Source organism: Artibeus jamaicensis, unplaced genomic scaffold, assembly GCF_021234435.1.
Source record: "Artibeus jamaicensis isolate MK-2021 breed Jamaican fruit bat unplaced genomic scaffold, CSHL_Jam_final contig_387, whole genome shotgun sequence".
In the NCBI taxonomy this organism is placed as follows: Eukaryota; Metazoa; Chordata; class Mammalia; order Chiroptera; family Phyllostomidae; genus Artibeus; species Artibeus jamaicensis.
Window position 1 is genome coordinate 29,317,028 of NW_026521812.1, and position 26,118 is coordinate 29,343,145.

The 26,118-nt window shown below is 38.7% G+C and overlaps 1 protein-coding gene across 2 annotated transcripts in view; it reads left to right on the forward strand.

Moving 5' to 3' along the window:
* The window catches only part of ASCC3 (activating signal cointegrator 1 complex subunit 3), a 301,569-nt gene that overhangs the window by 264,153 nt on the left and 11,298 nt on the right, over positions 1-26,118 (forward strand). For both annotated transcript variants that reach the window (XM_053664954.1, XM_053664955.1), the window contains exon 37: positions 7,848-8,072. In XM_053664954.1, the coding sequence (XP_053520929.1) occupies positions 7,848-8,072 (225 nt within the window). The remainder of the gene's footprint in view (positions 1-7,847; positions 8,073-26,118) is intronic.

Sequence of the window (26,118 nt, forward strand, 5' to 3'; positions counted from 1 at the left end):
ATCTTCCCTGACCACGCTTATTATTTGTTCCTCTCCCTCCTTACACTTGTTCAGTTGTCGTTTTACATTTTGTCACAGTTAAGTTTTCTTAAGGTCTGGCTCCCCAACCTGACTACAAACCTTTGTAAGAGTACGGGGTCTTTTCTGCTTTTGTTCACCATTATATACCCAACAGGATGCTGAGTAAGTATGTGGTAAAGAAAGAACTCAGCACAGTAAGACAAAGTTTGTCCATTGTGGTTATTAAAATATTTTTATTTTCATTAAGGTGTATAGTTTTTACAAAGAAATTATGAACCCCATAGTTTAGAAAGATTGCTTTATGCACTGAGAAAAGACATCATCATCCTGATATGCCAAGGCTGCATGTTTGATCCCTAGTCAGGTCACATATGAGAGTCAACCAATGAATGCATAACTAAGTGGAATTACAAGTTGATCTCTTTCTCTCTCTTTCTCTCTGAAATCAATAAAATTAATAAATAAATTTTAAAAAAGATCCGATGACCTCCTTATTACATGTAGAAGGGTTTCTCTACTGCACAGCGTTTTTTCCAACCTAAAAGGTATTCAGCCCCTAGCAAACTCATCTGATACTGATACTGCTGGCAGTGAGCAAAATCACAGTCCTGGTGAAACAGGGATTAAAGCCATAAATCAGGTAATTCAAGCAGAACTGGCACAGTTTGGAGACCAGTGGAGTCATATCTTACATGGAGTTTAGATTCTGATATAAGCAAATACAACAAAAAGCACTAACGATCAGATTTGCCGAGAAGTACAGTAAGCATGGTTGTGAGTAGGCAGCCCTGTTCAGGTATGCTGCTTCTCAGTAAGTTCAACACCACTAGTTTTTCCTGCAGTGTTGGAGCAGGTCATTGTTTCTTTAGTTGAGCACTGAATGAAGTAGTTGGCTTGCATGTGGAAGTCATGCTTCATGAAAAATGTGCATCTCTGAGAACTAGAATCCTACATCACGGAAAGATGTTCACACCTTCAGAGGTATTTGGGAACTAAGATGTGAAAAGGCCCAATTTATATTGGTATCAACCAATCAAAATTAATCAGTCTCTCTTCCCTCTTCACTCCTCCTTCTCCCCCTCCTCTGCCTCTCCCTCCCTCAGTGTAGGGAAGGGGATGTGTAATGTATGTAATCAAATCTGAACAAGATTCTACTGAGGAAAGTGGATTACTTAGCTAATAGCGTTAATTAGTGCTGTCAGCCAAATTCTTACTTTCCACATAATTTTATTTTAATTGAACTTTTCATGTAATTTGTAAGTCTAAACCTATTCCTGCATATCACAAACCCGGGGAGCCAATTCAGTCTGCAGTATTAAAATTGTTATGTGATTTTCTTGTGGTAAAAGATCAGAAGATGTGCTTTATGAACAATAAAAAGAAATGTAAATATGAGTAATTTTTAGACTATGAAACAGAATTAAAGCTGCTTTCTTCTCCCTCCATCTCTACCTGTCTGGCTCATTGCCTTCTCTTTAAGTGTATTTTGCATGCTTGACAGAAACCTCCGCTCTCTCTCTTCTCAACTTCTCTGTCATTAATAGCAGCATCGTACTCCTCATCCCTGCAGCTTAAACCTTAGACCCCTCCTTATCCGTTTCTGTGGATCTGTGTGTCATGTTTTCTCCGCAGGGAATGCAGGGCATCTCTCTCCCTCCGCCCTCTCCTACAGACCGTTCTAAGCCTAGACCAAACACTGCCTCTTTGGGGAAACTTTCCAGCACATCCAGTTCACTTTAGTGCCCTTCTCTGATTAATGAACAGTATTCTGTGCTTAAAATAATGATTTGTATAAATTGTTTGCCTTGACATCATTTTCATTTCCTTGAAGGAAAAAAATCGTGTTTTAGATCCGAACGATCCTTTTCCATATCTGCTATTGCATTTTTCTTAAGCCCTTTGTTAAGACTGGGGTAGGTGGGCAGTTGCTGATAGAGACTTAGGTGGAGCCCAGATATTGGATTGAGATGGGTCAATATGGAGGTGACATTTCACCTGAAATTCACCTAAAATAAAACATAATGGTGCTGTCATTGTAAGTAGTCTTTCTTCTTTGGCAGATGACCACAGAGAAAACAGGAAAGTGCTGAAATAGCATAGTTACAGAAAACCAAGATGACACATGGGTCAAGGCACTGTTAACTGCTAACGCATCAGCACACACTTCTTCCACAAAGCAGCCCAAAGGGGTGAAAACAGGATTCGAAATAGCATAGAGTGACTGTGATATTTTTGACAATTGCAAAACAAAGTAAGGCAAAATACATAATTTTAAATATTTCTAGTTCAGTTAAACAGAATGTTGCAAATAGCTATTAAAGATATTTTTTCCAGCATACTGTTTAAACAATTGAAAGTACGTTACGCAGCATTTCAGTCCCGTGGACTCCCCATTTGCCCTCCCCTACATAGACTGTCCTCAGAACACTTTTCACTTCTCTCGTCATCTGGTCACTGTCTGCCCATCCTCTGAGTCTTAGTGTATCTGCCTTTCTTTCAGGAAACCTTCAGAACTTGGTCAGATTTCTTTGCTAAACTTGCTCATGCATCCATACATTTCTTCTTTACAGCACTTGCCAGCATTTCAAGTTTGCATTTGCTTCTGTGATTGAATAATGACTGTATCCCTCATATGGTAGATGCGTAACAAATATTTATTTAAGTGAATTTATTTCATTCAATTTTCGAAGTACGTATTTGCCTATTAATATAGTCTGAATTTACATTACAAGGAAATAACACTGTCATCAATGCCTTTTTATCAGTGCTCTTGTACTGTATTCTTAGCATATAGTAAAGGCACAGGTTTCTGATATTGTAAATCAAGCAAGAAAAGGTGAAGATATATTATATATTCTACTTAGAATATAAGTAGAATATTCTAAGTGTTTCATATTACTGAATTCCAAATAATAAAATCTTAAAGGGCTCCATCATTCAGTCTGGCTTCATAGGCAAGATCCTGTGCCCATCAGATTCAAATCAGTAGTTATGTGACAGCCCTCCGTGAAGTTCCACTCCCCCGGCTCCCAGGCTGACCTTTCCCCAGGCAGCCACCAGCCTCCTTCCCTCACTGTAGATTAGTTGGTGTTTTCTAGAGTGCTATGTAAGTGGAATCCTATAGGATGTACTTTTGGGGGGGTCTGTTTTCTTTTATTCAGCATAATTATTTTGAAATTCATCCACATTATGGTATCATAGTTCAGTCTTTATTTTGTTTGTTTCATAAATGACACAACTTTTTATTTATTTTGTATTGTTGTACAAGGACAGTTGTCTCCATTTTCCCACCACTACTTTCCCCGCTGACCCGCCCCCCCTCCCACAACAGTTCATTCTTTTTATTGCTGAGTAGAACTCCACTTTATGGATAAAAAAATTTGCTTATCCCTTCAGCCTGTTGATGACCTTAAGTGTTTTTCTTGTTTTTCACTTTATAAGTAAAGCTACTGTCAGGTACTGTGTACAGGTCTTTTTGTGCTTTCTTTTCTTTTGGGTAAATTCCTGGGAATGGAATGGCAAATTTGAAACTGTTCTCCAAAGAGATTGTAACTTTTTACATTCCCACAAGTTACATAAGGAGTTCCATTTTTTTCCACATTCTTGCCAATACTTGGTATGTGAGTCATTTAAAGTTTGGCCACTCTAACTTCTATTTTCCTCATAACTAATGGTAGTTCATATGTTTATATAAAATATCTGTTAAATGCCTGTCAAATCTTTGCCCACTTTTTTAAATGGGCTACTTGTTTTTTCACCCTAAGTTTTGAGAATGTGTATATTCTAGATACAAGTACTATATTAAATATATGATCTGCAAATATTATTTTGTGGGTTATATTTTCACTATCTTAAGAATGTCTTTTTGGGGGGGTAAAGCTCAATTGATCAATTTTCTTTGTAGAATTGATAAATTCTACATGTAGAATTAAAGGTATTTTATTGATGCAATCTTTTCCTAACTGTACATACCAAAGAAACATTCTCCTATGTTTTCTAGTTTTAGATTTAACATGAGTGAATATTTCTATACAGTATAAGGTAAAGATTGAAGATTTGGGGGTTTTATTGCTTGGGGATTTTGGAGGGTTTTTTGTTTTTGTTTGGGTTTTTTTTTTTGCATGTGGATACCCAATTATTCCATCATTTCTAGAAAAGACTATTCTTTCTCCACTGCTTTGCCTTTGAGTCTTTGTTTAAAATAAGTTTTTCATATATGTATGGGTTTATTTCTGGATTCTTCTATTCTAATACCACACTTCCAGAGTTCTATCAGCTATTCTATGTTTTTTGCATTTCTATATGAATTTCAGAATTGTAATTTGTGATAAGAAGTATATATTTGCTCTTGAAATATATATTTGGTCTTCACGCCTGTTTCCGGCATAGAGCTAAAACCCTTGTAATTTCTTAAGTGATGAAGAGCATAGTGAAGGTGCCTTGTTGTTATGGTAATTAGGTGACTTTTGGAAAACACCTAAGAATGTAGACTCCTTGCCAACCCTGTGGTTAGAAGGTTGGCACTTTTAACCCCACCAGCCCATTTCACCTGTGATCACCCCCCAGCGTCTGGGGGAGGAGAGAAGGGATGAAGATGGACTTAATGACTGATGACCAGTGTTATAATTAGTCATGCCTATGTAATGAAACCTTCCTAAAAAACCCAAGAGGGCAGAGTTTGGAGAGCTTGCTAGTTGGCGAACACATGGAGATTTGTCCAGCTCAGAGAGAGTACAGAAGCTCTGAGCCCTTTTCCCATACCTTGCCCTATGTATTTCTTTCATTTGTCTGTTTCTGTGTTAGCCATTCATAGTACACCAGTAATCTAATAAGTAAAATGTTTCTCTGAGTTCTGTGAACCACTCAAGCAAATTAATGCAACCCAGGTAAAGTGGTGTTGGAAGCCCCAGTCTGTAGCCAGTCAGTCAGAAACATGGGTGGTAACCTGGGCTTGCAACTGGCATCTGAAGTGGAGAGGAGAGTCAGTCTTGGAGAGCTGACCCCGTGATTTGTGGGATGTCTGACAAATGTCCAGGTTGATAGCATCAGAAGTGAGTGGAATGGTAGGGCACCTGGCTGTGTTGGGGACGGTGTGGGTCTCTCCTGACCGTGCCCCACTGCTGCGCGTGCGCATGTTGGAGTTCTTTAAAAGCATCAACTCGCCATGCAGCTGAAGGATAGAAAATCGGCTGTGATTGAGACTGTTATATCTGCAGATCAATTTGGGGAGAATTAAGGTATATATCTCTCTTTAGTTAGGTCTTCTTTAATTTTTCTTAGCAATGTTTTGTAATTTTCAGTGTACAGGTCTTATATGTTTTTGTCAGATTTATTTCTAAGTACTTAATGTATTTTATGCCATTATAAGTTTGGGGTTTTTTTTAGCTCTGGTTTTTGCTTCCTAATATTTAGAAATACAGTTAATTTTATATGCTAATTTTGTATCCTGAGACTTGCTAAACTCACTTATTCTGGTAGATTATTTTATACATTTCATTGGGTTTTCTATATTGATGAGCATATCATCTATAAATACGTATCACTTACTTCTTCCCTTTCAGTATGGATGTCTGTTAATTCTTTTTCTTGCCTGATTGCACTGGGTAGAACCCCTGGTACAATGTTTAATTGAAGTGCTAAGAACAGAAATTCTTGTCTTGCCCTGGCTGGTGTGGCTCAATGGATTGAGTGCCAACCTGCAAACCAAAGGGTCTCTAGTTCAATTCCCAGTCAGGGCATATGCCTGGGTTGCCAACCAGATCCCTAGTAGTGGGACAAGCAAGAGGCAACCACACATTGATGTTTCTCTCCCTTTCTCTCTTGCTCCCTTCCTCTTCTCTCTAAAAATAAATAAATAAAATATTTTCTGAAAGGAAAGGAAGGGAAAGGAAAGAAGAGGGAGGGCAGGGGAGGGGAAGAGGAGGGGAAAGAAAGGAAAGGGAAAAGGAAAAGGAAGAAATCAGAGAAATACATCTCTGTCATGTTCCTGGTCCTAAGGGGAAAGCATTCAGTCACTTACTGAAACATGACATTATTTGTGGGTTTCTCAAAGAAAACCCACAGGTTGAGAAAGTAGCCTTCTTTTCCTAGTTTGCTGAGAGTTTTGCAGGGTGGATGTTAGATTTTGTCAGGTTTTTTTTCTGCATCATTTCAGGTGATTGTATGGTTTTTAAGTTTATTGATAAAGTGAATTATAGCAATTGATTTTCAAATACTAAACCAATCCTGTATTCACTCACTGCACTGACCTAGTTTGATATTCAAACTGTGTATATGCACTCACCTAGGCATATATACAGTGAGAATTGGTATATATTCTTAGAGAATTGACCCCCTTATTATTATGTAAGTGCCTTCTTTATTTATGATCCTTTTCCTTCCTTTTAAGTCTGCTCTGCCTGAAATTTATATAACTACTCTTGTTTTATTTGATTAGTGTTAGTATGGTACATTCTCTTCCATTTATTTTAATCTATATATGTCTTTATATTTAAGGTTGTTTTCTTATGGACAAAAATGATTGGGTCACATTTTTTGATTCACTGACAGCCTCTGTCTTTTAATCAGTATGTAGATCATTGACATTCAAAGTGATTATTGATAAACAGTGGACTCTTGAACAATACTGGTTTGAACTACATGGATCACTTATATGTGGATTGTTTTCTAAATACACAGTCAACCTTCCACATCCCTGGGTTTCACATCTGCAGATTCAGGTCACTGTGGATCAAAAATAGTATTTGAGAGAAGGGAGTTTGTTTTTGTTTGGGGTTTTTGTTTATTTGTTTGTTTATTAAGAAAAATGGGGTGCTCTGACTTATTTCAAAATGGTGGGTCTTTGCCCCCCGACTAGAAAAGCCCACAGGGATTTCTCTTTGATATTTACAGTGGAAATCTGGTCAAACTCCTTTCACAGCTTTGCGGGAGTCCCCTGTGACTGGTCCCCATGGACTTTGTAGCTCTCAGGGTTGTCCACACAGGGCCTCCCACAGTTCATCAGTTATAGTTCAGGTTTTCTCAGCCCGGCACTGGTTCCCTGGCAGTTCCTGCTTGTGACCCCCTGAATTTGCCTGAGTTTCCGGTCTTGGAGACAACAGTTTGTTCTGTGTTCTCTTATGTGGATCCAAGAAGAGTTGTTGACTTTTCAGACTTTTTAGGTTTTTATTTGTCAGAATGGAGTGATAGGTTCCAAGCTCCTTACATGGGGAACTGGAAACATGAATTTTGAACAATTTTATTTAAATCTAATATATTACAATAAATTTTAAGTTAATGACCCTAGTCTTCACCCTTTTCTTATCTCACCATTCCTGTCCTCCTCCCCCTTGCCCCAACCCTGCCTTATTTCTTTCACTCATCTGTGGGTCTCTACTTAAGTTTTACTTTTTCCAAGATGCGTTCCCTGACCCTCTAAAGTTACTAAGTGCCCAGACCGAATGTCCCTTCGGCACTCTGTACTGATGTATCACAGCATTCATTACACTTTGTAGAACTTTTTGTCTTTGATGTGCTCTCAGTTTCTGATTCACTGCTGTGGGCCCCATGTCAGGCATGATATTCGATGGCTAGTAGGAGCTCTGTTATTTTTGTTGACTGTATAAATAAGAAGAGTACTCATGAATTTCAGATATGTTATACATTACTCGCTTTTCCTCACATATTAATAATAGTGTTGAGCAAAGCAAAACTTTAAGGAATAAGGTTATCTATGTTTTTTCTAAACCATGTTTTAAATGTCAGTAGTTAAAGCTAAGAAGTACATTATTATACTTTTGACCCGGCACATTAATAATATACACATATATGTTGTTTTCTTTTTTCAGGATGCAGAAGAATACACCGATTTGCCAGTAAGGCACAACGAAGATCATATGAATAGTGAACTGGCAAAATGTCTCCCCTTGGAATCCAACCCTCATTCGTTCGACAGCCCGCACACCAAAGCACATCTCCTGCTGCAGGCGCACCTCAGCCGGGCCATGCTGCCCTGCCCCGATTATGACACGGACACCAAGACGGTCCTGGACCAGGCTCTCAGAGTGTGTCAGGTATGAACGTCATCTCCAATACCTGCATTTTCTCCTGTCCCTTCTTTTTTCCCCCTGTTCTAGAATAAAATATACTTTCATTTAAACACTTTTATTATAGCATTTTTAAGAAAAACCTTAAGAACCTTTAAGAAAAATTCTTAGGAACAAGAATTTTCAAAAGCAAAGCAAATATGGATGCAGTAAGATGACAGTTTCAGCCATTCATTCAATCAAAATTTTACAGAAGGGAATGTAAACACCAGGTACTTTTCTAGGTGCTGAGCTTACAGCAGCGGCTAAGAGGAGGATCTGCTGTCATGGGCTTTCAGTCAAGATGAAGAAGACAGACAATTAAAAATATAAGTCATGGGGTTGGAACTGCTGTTTAAAAATAATAATAATAAGGTATAATATATAATTAAGGAAACATAGAGAAAGATGGAAGGTGCTGATTTGTACTGTTTTGTAATGTGCTATTTAGGGACTATCTTACATATAAAGTCACATTTAAGAAACAGTTCAAGGAAGGGGATGAGTGCCAGGGTTATCTGGAGAATGTATTCCAAACACTAAGAAAAGCTAGTGCCAAGACTCTCCTTTAGGAACTTGGTATATCCAAGGAAAATCAAGGAGGCCACTGTAAGAGAACAGGTGGAAAGGAATGGTTAGAAATGAGATCTGAGAGGGGTAAGAGTGCAGATCACAGAGCAAATGAGGTGAGGTCATGTAGGGAGTTTGTAAACCATAGTGAGGATTTAGACTTTGAGCAAGAGGGAAGCTACCAGAGCAGTGGTTCACCAGTGGTCATGTTGGATGTATCTATGCATAGTTACCACCCTCATTAAACAGAGGTCCTCAAGTATTCATTACTTCATTTAAAAATGCAATAATAATCCCATTATATGTTAATAACATGATTTTTCATAAAAATAACTAGATTCTGAAAGAGTAAAACTTAATGAAAAGTATAGCATTGTTTTTCTATTTTTGCAAGTATATTTAATATGTAACTTCATAGAAGTCAGGTAGATTCATACTTTACCTTTCGTGATGTTTGTTACAGTGTGTTTTAGTTTAAGTGTACACAAAACTCCACCCTTACAGAGGTGTAGTTTAAAAAGAGAAGAGTATTTTTATAGCCTTTTCAGATAACTGTGGAAATTCTTCTTTGATACTATATGAAACCTTGGCATGTCATTCATTCGATCAAAATGTCTGATCTTTTCATTGATATGTGTTGTTTTTGAAGGTTAATTGCAATGTGGTATCTGAAACAATATCAGTGATCTTTATAACCTGAGTGCTTTAAGGTTATAACATTTAAGAATGCTTTCTCTAGGCAAGAAATAACGGTGGCCAGGCCACCTTGGTATGAGTGGTTTTGGTGAGAATTGTTTAGACCATATATATATATTTTTTTTAAGGAAACTAACAGATTCTGCTAATGGATTGCACAGGATTTTGAGGGAAATTGAGGAACCAAAGATGATTCCAAAGCTTTTCTCCGAAGCAACTGGGAGGCCGGAGCTGCTGTTTACTAGGAGGCTACGAGGGTAGCTGGGTAGGGAAGCATAACTAAGTGCTACGAGATTTTGAGTTTTCTACATTATATGTTTTTGGAAATTTCTGTAATACAGGTTTTTTTTTTAATTTTCAAAAGACCTAAGGTGTTTTAGAAGTAAAATGATGAGTTTGTGAAGATTTGTGTACAATAACATACATTATGGAATCATTTCAAAATCAACGACTTGAAAATAACCTGAGTATCTTTCAGGTTATAAAACACTGCGGAATACTACAACTCCATGTATGAATTCTACATCTGTGTAGAATATCTACATCTCTATATGAGCATGTACCTAAAGAGACTATCCAGAATAGTATTCAGCAAAAGGTTAACAGTAATCTCCTTTACCATCTCTGTGTAGCAGGATGTGGGATGATTTTCAATTTCTTTTTTATGCTTCTTTAAAATGTTTGAATGTTTTAAAATGAACTTCTAATGACTTTATTTTATTATCAGAAAAAAAACCTTAATTTTATTATGTAAACGAAGGGGGATATTTCCTAAAAGAGTGTAAGCACAAACTTAATGGGAGTTAGAAGGGAAGTAAGGCTATAATAAACACATAAATTTTTTTGACACCCTTTTTGTAACCAACACATGCTTTACCTCTCTAGGAAGATGATTTGCCAGTCTTTGTTAGTCACACTTTAGAAACAGGGGTTAGAGTTTCCAACATTTTCTCTGCAGCCTGGGATGCTCATTTTTGTTTCCTGTGTTTCCCTCCCCACCCCCCTTAAACACTGACCTGTTAATGAACCCAGGGGTCAGCAAGGTTTGGAGATAAGTTGCAGGAAGGATTACATTTTTATACATACAGATATATTTATAGATGTACATATGTGTATGATATATAAAGTTTTTATTTTTAATTATATTTTATTGATTATGCTCTTACAGTTGTTCCAGTTTTCCCCCTTTGCCCCCCTCCACCCAGTACCCCCACTCCCTCAGGCAGTCCCCACACCACTGTTCATGTCTGTGGGTCATGGGTAGGTTCTTTCTCTCCCTTTCCTATCCTATACTTTACATCCCCCTGGCCATTCTGAAACTACCTATTTGTACTTCTAAATCCCCTCACCTCTTTGCCCATTCCCCCCTAGTCTCCCTCCCATCTGACAACCATCAAAACACTCTGTATCCATGATTCTGCCTCTGTTCTTGTTTGCTTAGTTTGTGTTTTAGACTCAGTTGTTGATAAATATGTATTTTTGCCATTTTATTGTTCATAGTTTTTGTCTTCTTTTTCTTAAATAAGTCCCTTTAACATTTCATATAATAGTGATTTGGTGATGATGAACATCTCTAGTTTTTTTTGTGTCTGCGAAGCCCTTTATCTGCCCTTGGATTCTAAACGATAGCTTTGCTGGATACAGCAGTCCTGGCTGTATGTCTCTGCTTTTCATGACTGAGTATTTTTTGCCAATCTGTGCTAGCTTGCAAAGTTTCTGTTCTGAAACTCTTTATCTTTAACCTGTGGCATTTTAATTATTGTGTGTCTTGGAGTAGGCCTGTTTGTATCCATCTTGTTTGGGACTCTCTGTGCTTCCTGGACTGGCATGTCTATTTCCTTTGTCAAATTAGGGACATTTTTTTTCATTATTTTTTCAAATAGATCTCCAATTTCTTGCTCTTTCTCTTCTCCTTCTGGTCCCCTTTATGATGCAAATGTCGGACTTCTTGAAGTTGTCTCAGAGGCTGCTTATTCTATCCTCATTTGGAGGGGGGGATTCTCTTCTCTTCTTGTTGTGATTGGTTGTTTTTTGCTTCCTTATGTTCCAGGTCATTGATTTGATTCTCACCCTTATCCACTCTACTATTTCCCTGTAATTTTTTTCTTTATTTCGGTTTGTGCATCCTTCATTTCTAACTGAATCTTTTTTATGCTCTTGAGGTCCTCACTAAGTTCCTTGAGCATCCTTACAATCAGTGACTCTGCATCTGATAGATTACTCATCTCCATTTCATTTAGCTCTTTTTCTGGAGTGTGATCTGTTCTTTCATTTGGGTTGTGTTTTTTTGTCTCATTTTGGCAGCCTCTTTCTGTTTCTTTCTATGTATGAGGCAGAGCTGCTTTAACTCTGTGTTATAGTAGTGTGGCCTAATGTAGTAGGCGTTCTATAGTGTCCTATGGCACAGCCTCCCCTATCACCCAAGTTAGGTACTAGAGGTGTGCCCTTCGTGTGGGCTGAGTACATCCTCTGCTTGTAGTTGAGCCTTGGTTGCTGTTGGCAGATCAATGGGAGGGATTTACCCAGGCCAGTCAGCTGCAAGGATTGGCTGTGACCACTATCCTTCAACCTCCATGAAAGATCAGCTGTGGAGGGGCAAGCTGATGGTGCCCCAGTGTGGTCTGTAGCTATTCAGTGGGTGTGCTGGCCCTAGGGTTTCCAGAGTGGTGCAGGCCAAGGTCAGCCCCAGCCTGTGATTTTCCTGGGGCCACCCTGCATGTGCTATAAAGCAATCTGAGATGGCTGCTACTTGTGTTTGGCTTGGAGATTCCCAGGCGAAGCCAAGCTATGAATCTAGGCTGGCTGCTGCTAATGCCAGGCCAGGGCTCACTGAGGCCAGCTATTGCTTGTTTGAGAGGATTTAGGAAGTTGTGAAGCATGATCCAAGACCAGCCATTCGTTTGGAAAAGCAGCTAGCATGGGCCCATAAATTAGGGGGACAGAATCTCTGGAGATCTCCAAAGCAGGTCAAACAGTGTTAGCCAAGTTGATAGAATCTCAGACATGGTACCAGCTTGCCAGCTCTGTTGAGGGAGAGTTTAGAAAAGGGGCAGTGGCCTCTGCTTGCCTTGATGCCAGACATTCAGTTCCTCTCTTTATGCCGCTGGTGTTTTTCAAGCTACTACCCCAGTTCTGGAGCTCAAATGGATCACTCCACCTGAGTAGGCGAGCCCATGTGCGGGCTCTTTAAGAGGAACTGCTTGGGGCTTCGGTAGTTTCTTCCACCAACTCAATCCCTGCTGGTGTTTCCAGCCAGAAGTTGTGGGGATGGACTTACCTTCCTGTCACTAGAAACCTGGGCTGGGGGGCCTGGTGTGGGGCTTGGACTCCTCATTCTCGAGATACCCCTCCTGAATTTTTATCTACCACGCGTGGGTAAGGGACCAGCCCATTCCATGTCTGCACCCCTCCTACCAGTCTGAATGGATACAGTTTCTTTAATTCCGTAGTTGTCAGACTTCATTCAACTCAGTTTCTGACAGTTTGGAGTGATGGTTGATCTATATTTTAATTATAATTTTGATGTGGTCTACTTACATCATCATCTTAACCAGAAGTATAAAAGTTTTTTAATCAGCTCTCCAGTATAATACTTTCTTTTTTAACACTCAGTCAGTATTGATTCAAAAGCTATATGATAATAGAAATGAGCAATTTCTAAAGGATTCTCTTTCTTAATTTGCTGTAAGGAAAAGGATTCAGTCAGGTATTTTTAGCCTCTAGTAGATATTTAACATATAGTATCTTAGGATATTTACATTTCTTAAGTATTTTTGATCTCTTTAAATAACATCTAAAGAGAAAGAATTTTCTCTTTAATTATAAAGGTAATTCATTGTAGAAAATTACAACATATTGAAATTAGTCATTTATAGTAATTATATCTTCACCCCCATGAATATGAGCTTCTGTTCTTTTTGTTAAAGAATGTTTAAATTCTTAATTAAAAATGCTTTTTAATTTTTTGTTTTGAAATAATTTTAGACATGTAAATTTATGTTTTGTATATATTCTTTACCAGCTTCCTCTAATGTTAACGTCTAGACTCAGTACTAATCTAGGCCTATTAACTAATCTATAGACCTCATTCAAATTTTATTAGTTTGAGTTTTATTTCACTAATCTCCTTCTGGACCAGGAGCCAGTCCACTGCATTTAATTATCACGTGTCTTTGACTTTCATGACCTTGGCACTTTGAACAGTACTGGCCAGTTATTTCATAGAATTATCCTTTCATTTGGGTTTACCTAATGCCTCCTCATAGGTACATTGGAGCTATATATCATTGTCAAGAACACCACAGAGGTGATGTTTTTCCCTCGCACTGTATCATCAGGAAGCTCGTGACATGAGTATCTCATTACTGGGGATGTTTACTTTTAGTTTTACACTTGAGGTGGCATCTTCTCGGCTTTTCTACTATAAAGTTACTCTTCTTTTGTAACTAATTGGTTTTGTGGGAGATACTTAGACATTTGAGATTATGCAAGTATCTCGTTTCTTATACTTTTCTACATTACCCAATGGGATCCAGTACCCATTGATGATATTTGTCTAAAGTAAGTACTGCTATCAATATTTTCTATTTTCATCATTCCCAGAATTTACTGTAAGAAAGAACTTCCCCTTCTCCTTTATGTACTTACTTTATTCACTTATTTATTTATGTAAGTATAGATTCACAAGTGTTTGTTTTATTCCACTGGGTAAAATCCATTACTGTCATTATTTATTTTGCTACTCATACTGTCTCAGAGTCAACCACTGGGGCCTCTCACACTGGGTCCTGTATTCCTTACATGCCGGATCATTTTGTGGACACCATCTTGCATTTTGGCATCTTGTACTTTTCCCCTGCCCCAGCCCTGGAAGCAGCCATTCTTCTAAAGAGCCTTGGTTTCTTAGAGTGATTTGAGAGACTACAAGCTGAGCACTTGGTGACTTCATCTGTACATGGGTGTCTTTGCCTCTAGACCCAGTGAGCAAGACTGTGAAATAGAACTATGTATGCACAGACATCTGTATTTATTTGTCTATCTACTGATGAGTGTGTATATGATTTACATGGGGTGGGGATGTGTGAGAAACATTTGTATTCATAAACCATGAATCATTCTAATACCTCCAATTCTGTGCCAATGCCAAAGGCTTCATTTTAACCTTCTCCCCTTTTTTAATTTGTGACTCCTTTCTCCACCTGTGAGAAACTTGGCTCTCATTAATCCAAGCACATTTACTTATTTCCTTGGTCCTTGCATACTCCTGGTATAATTTTAGAATTACTAACCCTGACTCCTGCAAATGACAAATGTATTGACTATATAGTACAGTAGTCATTATAGTTCTCTTTTGTCTTTACAAGCTCATAGGCTCTTTTACTTTGTGTAATTTACAAATGTACATACTTGCCCTTTTGTTTTTTTTAATAATTTTTATCATGTTATTTTATAACTTTCTTTAACTTAATAATTCATAACATTAAGTATTCTTAAACATAATTGGCTGTACTATATGCCTTCACATGATGGTTATAGTTTATTTAATGAGTTCCCTTTTATCAGACATTGTGAATGCAGTTTTCATTTATTATAAATTATAAGCATTAGTTATGAACATCTTAAATGTTGACCTGACTTTCCAAAAGCCGTCTAGAAAGAAACTTAGTTGTTCAGAGATGGCAACCAGCTTCATATCCTAAATCTCTTATTTCTGCAGTTTTTTGCAAGATTGCAAGATAAATGTAAGCAAACCTGGGAGAGGAAAAAATGTAGGGGTTGTTATTGGAAATTTTGGGGAGAAAAATGACTGATTGACCATTTTAATGATTGTATCCTATTCTCATTTGATGCCTGGACACCGTTGGCCTTAGAAAACATTAGTTCAAGCAGTTTTCTGAGCTGCAGCTCTGCTGGCTTACTGAAGATTATACCACTGCCCTCATGGGACATTAGCATGGCCTGTGTTCTGTGTATGGGACTCAGTGCCACCAGCTTTTGCTATAAATTCTACTCTGCTCCTATCTTAGTATAAGGCTTTCGGCAGGTCATTTAACCCCTGCTATCTGAGCAGGGCAATTAGTGTTCGTGTTTTTAAAGTAAACAGCAATTTGAGGATTCAAAGAACTAGATCTATCTTAGTATCTTCATTCTTAGAGGTTCTTTTATTTCCTTGCTTTTCCTAGTCTTTTAACTCTGAAGTTCTTTTTTTTACTCCCTTTATTTTCTAGAAATACACATTTCACATGAGCCATGTTGTAGATAATGACAACTCTGTGGTTTTGACCGGCTGTGCCCTCAGTAATCTTTCACAAGGGGAAAACGTGGTGGTTGTTGTGGTAATTCACTCTGGCCTGAAGTCAGAGTGCCCAGTATGGCCTGCCTTCTCATACATTTGAAGTTAGGTATCAAGGTCATTTGTGTCCATTTTTTTGGTTTAAAGTATTTTTCTTGTGGTTCTTTTTAGTGTTTTTCTATCCACCCACCAAAAATAAAAGTAAAATTTCTGGACATAACTCAATTTTTTAATACTCTTAATATACTCTAATTTATAAATTGAACAATTATGGAATTGATTATTCTTGCCATTCACCTTTGAGTTCCTCTTTTGGATCACATTAACTTTAAAATATATTTGTAAAATGTAGAAAATGATATTGATATAACTTCTATGCTGGATATACCAAAAAAAAAAAAAACCACAAACGTGTTAGCTTTTATGGAAAAGGAGTTACAAATAAGAAGTATCAAAAATTAAGATGACTTGTCTAAATTTTCCAAATTTGATGGCAAGTCTAGAATTGATGATGAGTATCTGGTGTTTTGAGTAGCTCTCTGCCTTGCACTGTTTTTTTAATCAAAGAACAAAGATTGATGTTTGAAGAAGTTGAGTGACTTGAAGGTGATTTGTTGAGTCAGTCCATGCAGAAACCAAGTGGAGACCAGGGCTTGAAATCCTGTCCTAATACCTCAGATGTTTTCTAGAAAGTGCCATAAGTCTTTACATTGAAATCATCTTTATTTAAATGAAAAACCACCTAAATACAATACTAAGCCAAGTAGTATAAAGGTTTTCTTGTCCTATAAAGAGGGATTTTAAAACTGTACTCGTGGTCTAGTCAGAATTTCTTTTAAAATGTGAGAACTTCACAGGAATTTCCACTCTTTTTTAAACTAAGAATTTTAAAATTAACCCCTCCTTTAAATGTGTACCAAGTCACCTCCCTTTAATTACTCTAGTTCCCTTTTCGACAATCTGTCTATAATTACTTTATTAACAAGAGGGCTGGTTAATATGATCAGAGTTGTAACTGCTTTATTGTATTGTCCATTGTATCAAATGGACACAGTATCCATTTGATATGCTGTTTCCTTTTTTTGTATCAACTGTTCATGATTCTTCTTAATGACTTTCTATTAAGCTAGATAGACCATGAGTTAACCATTTTCTTCCCCACACTCTTTCCTAACACTTCCCCCCCTCCCATTATTTCCTAGTTGGAAATAATGAGGGGAAGTCAGATTGCTGGTGACAATTTAGGAAAAAGGAGAAGGACAACACAATTTTAAGATGATCCCATAATAAATATTCGTATGGGCACACTGGAACAACCTGAGCCTGGATGTACTATTCAAATACACACATTTTATGTTCCTCTTTCTTTCTTGAAGGTTTGCCTTCTCTGCCTAGGTTAGGTAGGCTCTTGGCTTTTTTCACTGGTTATTCACCCACTAATAAGGAGCCCTGGAGGTAGCCTTTGTCCATCTCACCGATCCTTTTTTGAAAATCTTCAGTCTTATAGTAGCAACAGGCAATTCATTGCTGCAAGATAGAGAACCAGCAACCTCCCAAATCATAGCAGACACCTCTTTACTGCTGAGGAATAATGTAAAGTTCTGTGTTCTGCACACCAAGGAACACGTTTATATGGATTTAATGCCTGCTCTGTTGCCCTAATGGAGGTAGGCAAAGGTAAACCGGGAGATCAGCTTCAATAATGACCTACATGATTCAGTACCTGAAAGGAAGATCTTTGAGGAACTGTGTTCTGATGGTTCCCATTGTTTAGTAAATTCGTACATCTAACTTTAATATAGAAGCTGTTGTTTTATGTTCCATGAAGCCCAAGTCTTTGAACTACTGAGTTTCTGGTCTTCTCTTTCACACATGAAACAACATGTAGTTCGTCTACTACTCAAATGGATGTTAATATGTTCTATTACATTTGATCAATTGTCATAAAAGGTGCTAGTAAAAAAATAAGTTTAATAAGCTCCATAAACAGAAAAATATATGAATTAGATTTGTGTACTTTCCTTCATTCAGAGAATCTTCTTAAATTTGTGAAAACAAACCCCTAACAATTTATCGGTGGAGTTGCTGTTTAACCTAAACTTAAAAACAGTAATCTGACATCTTTATCTTTAGAACAATGTTTAATAAACTTAAAGTATATTACATGTCAAATAACTAGCACTGTTTTTTCTGTAACCCTCAGTTATTCTAAAAAAAAACATTGCATCTTCAACATATTTCTAAAACTATTTTAATTGATCTTAAGATATGTATGTATGCACACATTAGCACCTGAGAACAGCAAGATAAGGGAGGCAGAAGAAGATGCAATTGTATTCATATTTTTTATTGAATTAATTCTTTTAACTGAGCAATACTATGACAATAGCTGGGTCTATATTTCCTTTAACAAATGATTGCTATTGTAGCAGATTCAAAAGCATAGAAATATTTGGTAAGGCCAGAGACAGAACTACTGTGGAGGCAGGTTAACGTGACCTTGGAGCAGTGAGCCTAGGTACAGGCTCACTGGGTTGTTGATGTGTTGAAGAATGTCAGTGTCAATGAAATGAACAAGTTTTACAATCATAGAGTCAAATACAGTTAGTAGTGAAAATGATACAGATACTGCCAAGTTTAATGAAAGATGTATTTGGTCAAATCCTTAATCCAATACTTGAAAGAAATGTTTTGATATAGCAAATGTTAGATAAAATCTTCTACATATTCTTAGTAGAATCCCCTCATATTTTCAAATGCTTATAGTTAAACCAAATGAAAACATTAACCTTACTTGGAGAGTATAGCGCAATAGGCTTCAGAAAGCTTCTACAAATTATTTTGAGGAAAAGTAAGTAATTATTATTTTGGATTATAAGTAAGTAATTTTTAAACTTCCAAAACTGGACTGTATGTATTTAGCAGTCTACAGTTTAAAGAGTTCATTGCTGCAACTCAAGTCCTTAAAGGGTGCTAAAATGAAAATCGCAATATTAAGTTCGTAGATCTGTTTTATAGGTATGTAACTGAGCAAAGCGGAGGCCGTGCGCGTGGCACCTTGGTGCATGACCCAACAATTCATGTTGAGGGACACAGGTTTTCATTTACAAGATTCCAGCCTCGGGGTGGGGCTGGGAGCACTCTAGCTTGGAGCCCTGTTCCCCACGAGACCCAGCACGGCCCTGGCTCCCCCACCAGGCTAGAAGCCAAAAACAAGCCCAGTAGTTTCTCATCTCCTCATCTGGTCTCAAGCCAGCTGTGCAAACAGTTCTCCATCCTCTGGAAAGTACGCTCATGGGTTTCAGAATCACTGTCCTCTCGCAGCAGCTCTCCCCTTGAGAACCTGGAACACATTGTCCTCAGCCTCCATGGAGTAATCCAGGAAAACGTGCCGTGTTGTACTGGCTCATGGTGACATCCAGGAAAGGCACAAGTCTCAAGAGAGTGACTTCTCTGTGCATCCTGGGTCCCAACAGTCCAGATAGAGTCCCCGGCTGCGAGGCAGCAGGTCAGTGTCTTGCAAGGCTGAGTCCTCGGTGACTCTGGAGTCAGTGGAGTGGGCACAATCAGAGCAGCAGCAGCATGCTGTTCTGTCCCTCTTGGCTGCTGCTTCCTTTCTCAGACCTCATGGTGGAGTCCCACCTGGCTCGCGTTTCCTTCCTCATGACTATTCCTCTTTCTTACTAGCTCAGGCCACTTGGCCCAATGGCCAGATTCTCAGAGGAACAGGCATAGCCCCTCGCTCACTACAGGCAGCGTGGCAGAATCTCCCTCACGCGGCTGCCCTCTTCACTGCAGAACAACACAGCTGCTACCTGCTCTCTCAGCCCTCAAGGCAGACCAGCCTCTCTGCTGGCCCTTAGTTTAAATCCTGACCTGAAGCTTCCTCTGTGACTTCCCATATTGCTACCTTCATTCAGCTGCCATCTTTGTCAGGGCAAGAGTGCCCCATGACAGAGGAGCCTCCACCTCCCTGCCTGTCACAGAAGCAGGTACCAGTTACCCTGGCTACCTCACAAGTGACTACACATTCTGAAAGTCAGGTGCATTCTGAAAGTCGGGTACTTTTGCCCTCAGGCAGGAGCCCACTTCCTGGAAAGTGGGAAAGACATAGCTAGCCACTTGCCATTGTAATGCAAAATATCTTAAACACTGTATCCTTCACCCTTCCCCCAGTCATGGCTGGGGGGGATATTCTCAGGGACTCCTGTCTGCACCCTGTTTTAGGTACATTTCAAAAAATATTAGCACTATGAGTATATACTTGGAGGATTTTGTATCATCCAAACTATGCTGGAACCTTATCAATAACTACTTATAATGTCACTACTGTTAAGGTGACGGGCATAATTCTTGGCGCATAGTAGATCTCAATATATTATGGGTGATTGGGACAGATACTTCACTTTCTCCTCGCTAGTGTTTTCTTAGGAGAGGATTGAAAAGAACAATTTATCATGTGTGGATGCTCATCATGTTTTTAAGATTATCTGCCAAATCTGAATTGTCTACCCAACAAATACAGTTTGGTGTGAACATTAGGGTGACCTTACCAAATTCACAGGGGCAGGGAAGTCTAATTTAGGTGGCTTTCCTGGCCAGGCTGCCAGGAACTCATATCTTGCCATAGGAACCTGATGAAATTTTATTAATAGATGACTATTTTAAAACAAGTAATTCTAAATGAACTTAATTCTGAATGATTATTCTTCCAGATGCAAAGATCCACACTGTGGTGCAGAGTCATCATCAAGTATCAAAGCTACATTTTAATTCCACAGTAGAACACCCAGAACACCACCTAAAACAAAGCACCACTCTCCATTCCAGATGCAACACTAAGCTGATGCATTTAGCATTTCCAAAACTAACACAAAGGTGTGGGTTTTGAGGTGTTACACACCTTTGCTTACTCTTACGGACTTGCAGGCAATCTCCCTTCAAGGACTATAATACAATTTGGAAGGCTCTTTCCCCTCCGTGACTCTACCTGTAAGCTTTTGTATGACAATTTAGAGGTGGTTTATTGATGATATGATGCTATTATGAAGGATCCTTCTGCCCCCAGCACCCCTCCTCGTGGCCACATAACAACCCTTTTCCCGGCTGGGGCTGCAGGAAATGAGGGATGCTTAACCCATTTGTGTGATCAATTCACTTAAGCAGCTACTGTGAAATGTTAATCACAACTTTAATTTGTACTGCATTAGCATTTTGATTAACTTGTAGGCTTGCTAGCACACTTGAAGCGCTTTTACTCATAGTTACAACTCGGAAATGACTTTTTGATTAATTAAGTTTGTTAGACAGCAGCTGAGCTTCCTGAATGCTAACCTTCTGGGGGTAAAAGTTCAGGACAAAGTTACCGTGAACAACTGTTGCTATTGAAAGAGATTCTTATAAATGCACTTATTATAACATTTTAATTATTGACAAAATATTGTTTCATTATTTACATCTGACCTGAACCTTTAAAGGAGTGTGCCTTTCTGTCAAGAAAGTTTTTTTCATGTTTTCCCGTCATTGTAAAACTTCTGGGAACTCTTGAACTAAATAGTGCATTTCCTAGCAGATTTCTAACAACTAATGTTCTAACAAGCTGCCTGGGATGAATTTCCATAATTTGTTATTAAAGTTCATATTTTAGATTTTATATTATAGTTTTAGATTTACAGAAAAGTTACAAAGACAAAAGAGAGAGTTCCTCTATATTCCATACCAAGTTTTCCTGTTATTAACCTTTTATGTTAATAAGGTATTTTTCTCCCAATTAATGAACTGGTGTTGATGTATTGTATTAACTAAAGCCCATAACTATTCACAATACTTCAGTTTACTTAATGTTGTTATTCTATTCTGGGATTTCATTTAAGACACCACATTGTACTTGGTTGCTACATCTCCTTAGGCTCCTCTTGGCTGTGAAGTTCTCAGACTTCTGTTGTTTTGATGATCTTCCCATAATATTTTGTACTCTCATAATATTTCATAAATAACAAGTTTTTTATAAATTAACAAAAATATTTTTTCTCATTCTGGACTAAATAAACTGTAAGCTCTGATAGTGTATTATCTTGACGTCACTTACTTTGAACAGAAGTAGTGATGTTATCTAGTCATTGGACTCTGTCATTACCTGACTCTCACCTGACGGTTGGGACCCCTGCACTGTCACTGCACCACCAGCACAGCTATCAGGAGACGTGAGGAAAAGGAGGCAGGGTTCCCTGACAAGGAGGAAGAAGAGGGTTCGAGTCTTTGGAATCTCGGGAGGGGAGCGAGGCTGGATCCTCATCTGCGCCGGTCCGTGGATACCCCACAGCCGGAGTCTCGGAGACACTAACGACTGAATTCACGGACTGTTTATTTTGGTGGGGGTTTTTGTTGTTATTTTTCTTATTAAAATGTAGTTGACATATGTGTAGTTTCAGGTACGCAACGTAGTTACTGAACATCTGTGTACCTCATGAAGTGATGATCACCATAACAGTTCTAGTAACCTTCTGGCACCAAAGTCATCATTCACAGACTTTTTAAACTGAGGTTTAGAAAATGTTAAATAATGGCCCTTAGACCTACACTTTCTTGCCCACCTGAGAACATACCTCTCACTGCACATTGGGCAACATAGTTTTTGTTTTCATGGTCCAAGCCAGCGATTCCATTTTCTTGCAGTGAAGTTGTCTGCATTTGGTGGTCACAGTGCTCAAAGTTCCTGCTTTACCCTTTGATTATTTAAGTCCAGAATTCAGTTGTATTTGAAAAGATATTTTCAAATATATATCAAATATTAAGGTGTAGTTCTAACCAAGTGGTAGATTTAAATTAATTTAAAGTGTTTAGGTTTTCAAAGACAAAATTTTATTCAGAAATAGTGATCAATTAACTTCATTATAATTTTGTCTGGAGTCTGTATTTTTCTGTTATATGAGGGAAGAGGACAGCTGTAAACCATTTTAAATCCTTGTAACAGGACAAGGTACATGTAAATCATTCAGAAGCACTACAATATAGTGTAATGAACACAGATATGAAATTGGAAAACCAAAATTGCCTTAACTTTATGACTTTTTACCACTGTGATTATCCACTTACTGAACTTCTATGAGCCTTAGTTTCTCCATCTGTGAAAAGGGAATAAAAGTACTAATGCCTGCCTCATGCTTCTATTTTAAGGATTAAATGAAAGCTATTTACAAAACATTTTTATAATCTGTTCATTACTATACATATATTTTCATCATACCTCAAACTGTATTGTGTATACAGTTTGCTTTTACATAATTCACTGCTTGGGACTTTTCACAATAATTCAATGAAATTTACTTTATTTGGTATAAAGTACCTTTAGGGAGGCAGGGTCTATTTGAAGTATATTGCATTTCAAAGTATAATCTACAGTAGCAGAAAATAAGAAAGACAAGTATCTGTAGATTTGGATAAATCTGTCCTTTCAGAAATAGTATCACCACTGTGAAAGTGTGGTTGAGTATAAATGCTAGCACAAGCCTGATATGTTCAGGGAGTTCTTCAAGTTGATTCAGAATAAACGCTGAGGGCAGAGGTCTGTTTAAGTCACAGAGCCTGGCTTTGGCTTCGGGAACCTCACAGTGTAAAAAGTTTCCCTCCAGAGAGTGTGTCCATTTTCTAAACCACCCATTTCCACATTCCCTCTGAAACTCCTGAGCTGGCAAATTCTCTTTATTTCTCCGGTAGTAAAAGTCTGCCTTCTCTGGTCTCCCCCAAGCACATCTTTCCAGATTTATTCTTTTTTAATCCATGTCATGTTTTGCCATCGATGTGTGTAAGGTTTCTTTTCCAACTATGTTCCAAACTCTAGCCGTCTTTCCTCACCTTCCTCAAACACCAGTTTGGAGTCTTCGGCTCCATCCCAGCTCTTGCAGTCATCCAGTGGCTTCAGCAGAGCCCCTTCTCTCCATCATAACTGCCTGCGTCCTGGACTCTCCCGTGCTAACGATCACTGTATTCAAACCACTTCAGCTGCCACCTTCTTGACATCACCCTCTGACCCTCCTCTCTTACCACAGCGTCTTTACCTACCAACCAGCTTAACCAAACTTTTCTGTTACTCCTGGAACCTGGAATCTCTTATCCTTTCCTCATCCATTAGTTCAGTCCCTTATGACTTCACCTGCCACCCTAAACAGCATTGGCCCCAGAGTTGACCACTTCACCAGTGATGTCACCAGTAACCTAAAATCTGTCACCTTTCTGGATAACCTTTAACATCCGAATTCTCTGCTTCAACACCCAAATTACCCATAATCATTGCTGGGAAAAATCATAAAACATTGCTAGTTGTTTCCTGTGTTTCTAATTATTTCTAATAATTTCTAAAATTATTCTATCAAAGTCATGCTGTTGAAACTCACTGGCGTACTAGTGAGTTTTACATCATTCATTCCCCCTGGGATACATTCCAGACCTTTTCTTGCTCCTTTACAGTGTGCCTTCTTCCAGCAAGAAATATCACCTCCAACTTGCAGAGATGACCACGGCCCCGTAACATGAGTGCTATTGATGCCCAGTTTCTTCACCTCAAAGCTGCTCTCTCTTTCCAGGGACTCTGTGTGTGAAGTCTTCAGGGACTAGCTGGAGCCTGCAGTCTTGCCCACATACCCCAGCAACAGAAACCTTGTCTTCCTCTGATTCCAAGAGGGTCTTTTCTCTCTGCAGTTTATTCTGCGCTTAGCATATGCTGCCTTCCTCTTTGACTTAGGTTCCCTTGCCTCTGACTTCAAGGATATTAGAGTCCACCTAAAAGATAGAAAGTGAACTTTATACGAGCAAGTAGCAATACAGTAGGAGTGTGCTGGCATTTCACTGATGGAAGATTAAAGTTTACAGAAGATGGATACAAGCCTCATCAAACTCCTTGATTTTTCAAAGAAGAAAAAAATGAATACCAGCTCTTAAGTTGTCAGGCCAAGTCTCTTTCTGGTATACCACACCATCTTCAAAGCAGTATCAGTTGTTTATACAAAGTCTGTTTATTCCTCATCCAAACTTACTGTTTTCTTTAAGCATTGTCAGAAGAGCTTCTGAGTCCCATGTTACCTAGTAGCACACTCATCATAGGACCTTCGGGTCCAATACAGGACACACGGGATTTCACACCACCCTCTGCATCGTGAGCTGTGTAAGCAGTATGCTGTCCTTGGGAGTCAAGCTCTTCAGAATTTGCACCCCAGCCATGTCCACTTATCAGAACTATGCAGCCTTAGGCAGGCATGTTTTTAACCTCTTTGAGCCACAATGTCTTCAACTGTAAAATGGGTGTAAATTCAATAACTTATATTAAGTGGTTTCAAAGTGTTGACAAATAGTACGAGTTTTAACAGCTGACCAATCTAATCACAGTTATGTCGGCAGTGCCTGACATAACTGTGCCCTCACCCCTTTATCCTTTCCTGCCTTTCCACTTCTCATCTCCAGGTAACCCCCACGAACTGTCCTCACCTCTACCCCAGAGCTGCTCATTTTAACTCTTTTGGCTGCCCACTTAGTGTCCAGGATTTCAATGTCTGCGCTCTTAGCTCACACTCTCTCTCCAGAGCTCCTTTTTACCTGCGCTTCTCATGTGGCTTTATGGTGGCACCGTCATTAAAATATGTTCCAAACCAAACTCATCAGCTGCTCTCTTATAAATAAACAACAGCCCCACATTTGTGTTAATTATGACAAATTAGATACAGTTAATTTTAACTATAGTGTAATTTTATCAATGAATACAGTACTATAGATCATATTTCCATTCTGTCATGGCTAGACATAACAAGGAATTCTGAATCAACTGTCAATAAAAATTGATTACAACTTAGTAAGAGAAAGTCTCATGCACAGAGTCAGCCCCCATGCACTTGTCCCTGGACTTGGAATCAGATTAGCGTTGCCTGGAAGGTGGCACACCAACTAGAAAGTGGATTAGCAGTAAACAGGGATCGAATATCTGCCTAGTGTTAATGCTGAGCTGGTAAAGAATGTCCACAGCTATTTCTCCTCAGTGGAGTAAAACAGCCTTTTCTCACTGAGTATTATATGTCCTTAAAGGACTTTGAGATGGCCTGGGAAACTGAGCCAATGATCTCTAGCTATTACCAAAGCCAGCCCCACCAGAGAGGAGCATATACCCTACTAATTCTTATCTACCAGAAAGACTAAAATGGATAGTGAGACTCAGGGTCAGGCTACCAGGACCCTCAAGCCCTTTTACATGGACCATCCCGTGGCCTCACCTCCGTCAGGCATCCTCCTCTGAACAGTGATGTGGCTTTCCCACTCAGAATGAGAACCAAGCCCACGTCTGCCAGTTTGGCCCGAACTACAGGGTCTGTCTTTGGCCATGTCCCCTGGCTTTCTCGTAATTGTGCACCTCCCGTAATGCATGTGTTCAACCCTACATGTCCTGCCCCTTGAAGCCCTGTACTACTCAGTGCAGAAAACAACACCAAAATG